The 5,820-nt window shown below is 31.2% G+C and overlaps 1 protein-coding gene across 1 annotated transcript; it reads left to right on the top strand.

The window, feature by feature from the left end:
• The first annotated feature begins 368 nt into the window (after positions 1 to 368).
• Positions 369 to 5,820, top strand: LOC116766057 (dihydrolipoyl dehydrogenase). Its single transcript, XM_032655709.2, has 12 exons — positions 369 to 489; positions 888 to 1,010; positions 1,153 to 1,389; positions 1,466 to 1,606; positions 1,856 to 2,021; positions 2,525 to 2,682; positions 3,351 to 3,487; positions 3,860 to 3,947; positions 4,014 to 4,115; positions 4,556 to 4,693; positions 4,977 to 5,066; positions 5,322 to 5,820. Exons 1-12 carry the CDS (start codon positions 448 to 450, stop codon positions 5,385 to 5,387), a joined length of 1,488 nt encoding a protein of 495 aa, XP_032511600.1. The 5' UTR covers positions 369 to 447; the 3' UTR covers positions 5,388 to 5,820.

Genomic DNA, 5,820 nt, shown 5'->3' with positions numbered 1-5,820 from the left:
ACTTCCGTTAATAGCAGCGCGCGCATTTACGTGTTACCACAAGTAAAAATATAAAACTTTAGGTTAACTTCATATTAGAGACATATTATAATAACTGTAATTAAATAATTGTAATAATCATTAATGTTACCAATAGTGAGATCATTATTATCTTTTATGATATATCTAAGTTAGAATGCTTGTAATAATGTATTGTTGTTTTTGGTTTGGTAAAATAATTATAAGTATAATTTATGTCATACCCTCAAAAAGAAGTGTTTTTTCCACATTGTAAACAATAAAAGCAACTTTAAAAATATATTTGAAATGTTATAATATATATAGGTAGATATTTTAAAAATCTCAATGTTAGAGATGACAATTAATTGTCAAGTAACCCCACTGTCAGGGTATCGCCACATTTGTAGGGTTTTGTAAATATAAATCGCCCTATAAATCTATCAAAATATGGGATACAAATTTTTGAGGCTAGCTTCAACTTCATTCAGGGTAAGTTCTTATTTTTTTTTAAAAAACTTCTATGGTAATATCCATAAATTGACATTTGCTTGTTATGCAATCCGACAATGCCCATTACTTATTTCCTATTTAAATATGTTTTCTGAAAATATAAGCATATTACTAATATAAAAACCGGCCATTCTTAGTTTATTTTTTATATCAATTATTGGTACTTAAAATACTGCAGTGTCTTTGACCTTCACACATGTGACCGTATGTCAAAGTAAACTAGAACCAATTTTAAACTGATGAACTGTATTATTATTGTTACTACCAATAGTAACGAAAAAATATTAAAAAAAATACTTCTATTGTTGTCAATTGGTAAAAATTAAAAATAGTATAATTTTTCAATTATTTAATTTTTATATCCATTTCAATCACAGAATGGAAATGTACCAATTGGTATAAGACATTACTCTTCCGCCCATGACGCCGACCTAGTGGTGATCGGGTCTGGCCCTGGTGGATATGTAGCAGCTATCAAAGCTGCACAAATGGGTTTGAAGGTATGGAACAAATACATAAAGCAAGATGATGTAACTTACAAGTATAATAAATAAATAAATTGACATACTATAAAATAAAATTGTGTAATATATTTTTGAATAGCAAAAAGAAATCTTATGTAAGTATTTTTTGTTTCCATAGACTATCTCTGTTGAAAAAGATCCTACCCTGGGCGGTACTTGTTTGAATGTTGGCTGTATTCCCTCAAAGGCCCTACTTCACAATTCCCACTTATATCATATGGCGAAACATGATTTTAAACACAGAGGTATTGAAGTTGGCAATATTTCTTTCAACTTTGAGGCTATGATGAAGTACAAAGAAAATGCTGTTAAAGCCTTGACTGGTGGTATCGGCATGTTGTTCAATAAGAACAAGGTATAATTCTCAATATATTGATTAATACTGTTACATATTGAACTGGAAATTAAACATGTATTGCGGTTAATTAAAGGTTAAACTAGTTCGAGGGCATGGTTCCATTGTCGCTCCAAACAAAGTTGAAGTCAAAGGAGAGAAAGGCGTTGAAACTATTAACACAAAAAACATTATTATTGCAACTGGCTCTGTAGTTACACCCTTCCCAGGCGTCACAGTGAGTAAATATGACTTAACTGACAAATACAATGCATTCAATGTACTTTAGTTAATAAAGATATTAAGCAAATAACTGTTTTAGATTAAACTACAAATGTTTATCTCATTATGTGTTTATGGATTCTTAAGTAAGCACTAAAATTTAATACATTAATAGGAGAATTCATGTCAAGAAACATTTTAAAATTGAATGTATTGTATGGTTTTTAGAAGCATTATTAATATAAAATATAAATTTTGTTTTCAGTTTGATGAAAAACAAATAGTCTCGTCAACGGGAGCCCTATCTTTACCTAAAATGCCGAAAAAGATGTTGGTTATTGGCGCAGGAGTTATTGGTCTTGAGCTGGGTTCAGTTTACCAAAGACTGGGTGCCGATGTAACAGCCATTGAGTTCCTAGAGAATATTGGAGGTCGGTTTATTATTAATTAATATATTTAACTAAATAATTATTTAAAAAAATATGTGGTAACAGGTAAAATTATGTACATTGTTAACATGACATTTTTATTCAAAAATTAATTATCCAAACAGTTACAAAATTTTTGGAGTTATATAATTGTATACAATACTTAATTTTTCATTCTAAAAATACTAAATGTATTTTGACAAAACTTTAATATAATGTAGCTTAGTAACGGAACTGATATTTATTATCATATGCAAAGGGTGCAAATTTTGCTTTCACATTCCATATTACAAATTGAAAAATATCACACACAGTTGTATGTAGTGATGTGATACAGCCGCTAGATGTCACTAGTGCCAACCTGATCTATTATACTAAGTATATACAAATAATTCATTATCTTAGGAATCCCTCTGAAGATATTCTGAACACAATGCCTACAAAGTCAGACAAAAACTAGTGTTAATATTTAGCATTAATGTATGTAATTAAAGTATATTTTTAAGGGGTCGGTATCGATGGTGAGGTTTCCAAAACCCTGCATAAGATCATGTCGAAGCAAGGTATGAAATTTAAACTTGGCACCAAGGTGATGGGGATAAAGAAAGATGGGAGTACTGTGAAGGTGGACGTTGAAGCTGCTAAAGGTGGAAATAAAGAAACTGTGAGTAATTATATTTAAACAATGTGTTTTGACTTGAACTATTAATCCAAGTAAATTCAGTGAGTACACTATTTTGATGAACCTGTCATATTTTAATTATTAAGTAGATGTGATTTATATTATTTTCGAGCTAAAGTAATTCAAGTAAACAATATTAATATAAATCTCTGAAGTGTCTCTTAGAATTATTTTTATCTACAACTGATAACATATCTAAAAAACTACTGACTGTAAAATTCTATATATGCTTTAATAGATATAATAATATAATAATATTTTTTTTATTTTACTAAGATACATTCTTTATTTTATACGACATATAAATAACTGGAAAAATTCCTCTTAAAAGTACTTAAAAATATTTTTAATGAATTTGTATCTGAGTGCTATGATAGGGATTGATTTAATTTATTTTCACACAGATATGAACAGAAGTTAAAGGTCTTATATAAATCAATACGATATTATGATATTATACTATACTTTTATTTATAATATATCCTTCACAAAATGTAACCTAGAAGTTGAACCTTATTACCATGTATATAAGGTCGTCTATCGCGTTTCTATATAATTATGTATTTATATTAATTTTGGAAGTACAATAAATAATATTCTATTGTTTTTATGCTGTTCTATTCTATTTTAAATTCTAAATCTAATTACAGTTGGATTGCGACGTGGTATTGATATCTATAGGGCGGCGCCCCTTCGTGGAGGGTCTGGGTCTAGATAAGGTCGGCATCGCACTGGACGACAGGGGCCGTGTACCGGTCAACAACAAATTCCAAACTACCGTGCCCGGGTAATTATAGCTATTATACCACGATTATACATCTGGCCGGTTTAGCTATTGTTAAAATATTTTTGACCAAAAAAAGCAATTCTAAATATCTCCGCAAAATTAATTTTCTTCTTTATTCTTTATTTTTATCATTAGTGTATTATAATAATATGAGTACCAAGGATATTCGTCACGTTTACACTGAACCAACTTCAAGCCGTCACTCTTATATGTCCCTGATGTATATATTCCTTGAAAGGTATTATTTCTTATTATATTGTCTACAAATGTGTTTAAATCGATGTTATTTTTCTGTTATATTATTAAAATAACATACAGCTTCTCGTCTTTTGATTGTTTTTAAATTATTATAAGAAAAACTATGATTTGCAGAATTTACGCGATCGGTGACGTCATCCATGGTCCCATGTTGGCTCACAAGGCTGAGGACGAGGGCATCGTTTGCGTGGAGGGGATCAAAGTTCGTATATTATAAGTAATATTAGATTAAATCACTGATCTAAATTTAATCCAAGCTTCACTCCAGGGTATGCCGGTACACTTCAACTACGATGCGATCCCGTCGGTTATTTACACCAGCCCTGAAGTGGGTTGGGTCGGGAAAACGGAGGAGGATCTCAAGAAAGAGGTTTGTTGTAGTGAAAAATGTAGCCTTTTTAAATAATCCCACTTACCGGCGAAGTCGGTATGTTTTTTGTTGTCCAATTATAATAACCCTATTGAATTATAAGTTTCTTCATATGCGTATCGCTGACTGAATACATCCTAAGTTTGCAGAGCTACAAATAAACCGGAAGTCGCTGTATTTACCTACTGAATTTTTACAGCTATAGACAAGTTTATTGTTGTATTTTTAATCATGACGTCATACGTATCTTTACTAATAATATTTCTTAACAGTTAGATGCAATTTGAATCTCCTAATAAAAAGCGCATTTACTCTGCCATTTGTTTTTTTTTATTTGAATATTGCGGTATTTTCTTTAAAAAAAAGTTTAGCTATGCAACTAACTTGTTAGCAAAATGTTATACTATATTGAGTAATGATCGAATAATAATTATTTCCAGGGAAAAGCATACAAAGTGGGCAAATTTCCGTTCCTAGCCAATTCTCGCGCTAAAACAAACGGCGAACCAGACGGCTTCGTGAAGGTCTTGGCTGACAAGGCGACCGACGTCATACTAGGAACACATATCATTGGACCGGTTAGTATATATATCTCATGTGTAGTAAATTTTACTTTATATTTGTTACGTTCATTTAAAAGTACAATAAATCGAAGCGATCTTTCAATAATTAAAAAAATTGCCTTCACATATAAAAATCTATTGAATATAAATATAAAAAACAAGTATAGGTCATGTTCACACTACAAGTGTCATTATTGACGTCTAACCATAGTAAATTTATTAGTAACATAGTGAATTTTCTTTGTAGTTTCATGTACGTATTAAAGTAACCGTCGGATCGTATTGTGTTGTGTTCTAGGGAGGCGGCGAGTTGATCAACGAGGCTGTCTTGGCGCAGGAGTATGGAGCGGCCGCAGAGGACGTCGCCAGGGTCTGCCACGCGCATCCTGTACGTACACACACATACATACGTGACAACAAATAACATACTGATACTAGTTACTGGAGAAATATATACACACACGCACTCATTTTCAAACATACACAATATGCATATGGACATGTATGTGTATACACACGCACGCACACACACACACAAACACTTTATTCATATATAAATATTTGACACAAATGTCATACAAACAAATCATTCTAAATTTTCATTCTAGTTATATTTTCTGAACTTTTGTTTTCTTCCTTTCAGACGTGCGCCGAGGCCTTACGAGAAGCCAACATGGCTGCGTACATTGGAAAACCAATCAATTTTTAAAATACACACGTTTTTCTATTGTACAATTACTCTATAGCTCCTAAACCCAATCGGTAGTCGAGTCACCCTGAGGATCTTGTATGAATCTAATGTGCATTCTGGGTGTTAATGTCATTAAAGTGTACGATCTATATTAAATACGATTTATTATTACTAATTAAATTGACATAAAAACGATGAGTAAATTTCGCCTCCTTTATCAATTTTTCATTCCGTCTGCACGAAACTAAATTGTTCTGAAGCATTTACCTAAAGTGAATGTTGTTTATATCGTGTATCTATCTTTTGTAAATAGGTTTAAAATATATTTATCTGTTATTTTATTTTATTTTTTTTAATTTTTATTTCTCCAACAATGCGTTTAAGTTAATTGGAATACGAAATGCTCTTATTGTTGTTTAAAACATGCAACCATTAAAGGCCGTGCTATGTT

Source organism: Danaus plexippus, chromosome 11 (genome assembly GCF_018135715.1).
Source record: "Danaus plexippus chromosome 11, MEX_DaPlex, whole genome shotgun sequence".
Lineage (NCBI taxonomy): Eukaryota > Metazoa > Arthropoda > Insecta > Lepidoptera > Nymphalidae > Danaus > Danaus plexippus.
The sequence above is the reverse complement of the archived record's forward strand: the minus strand, read 5'-3'. Positions and strand labels throughout refer to the sequence as shown.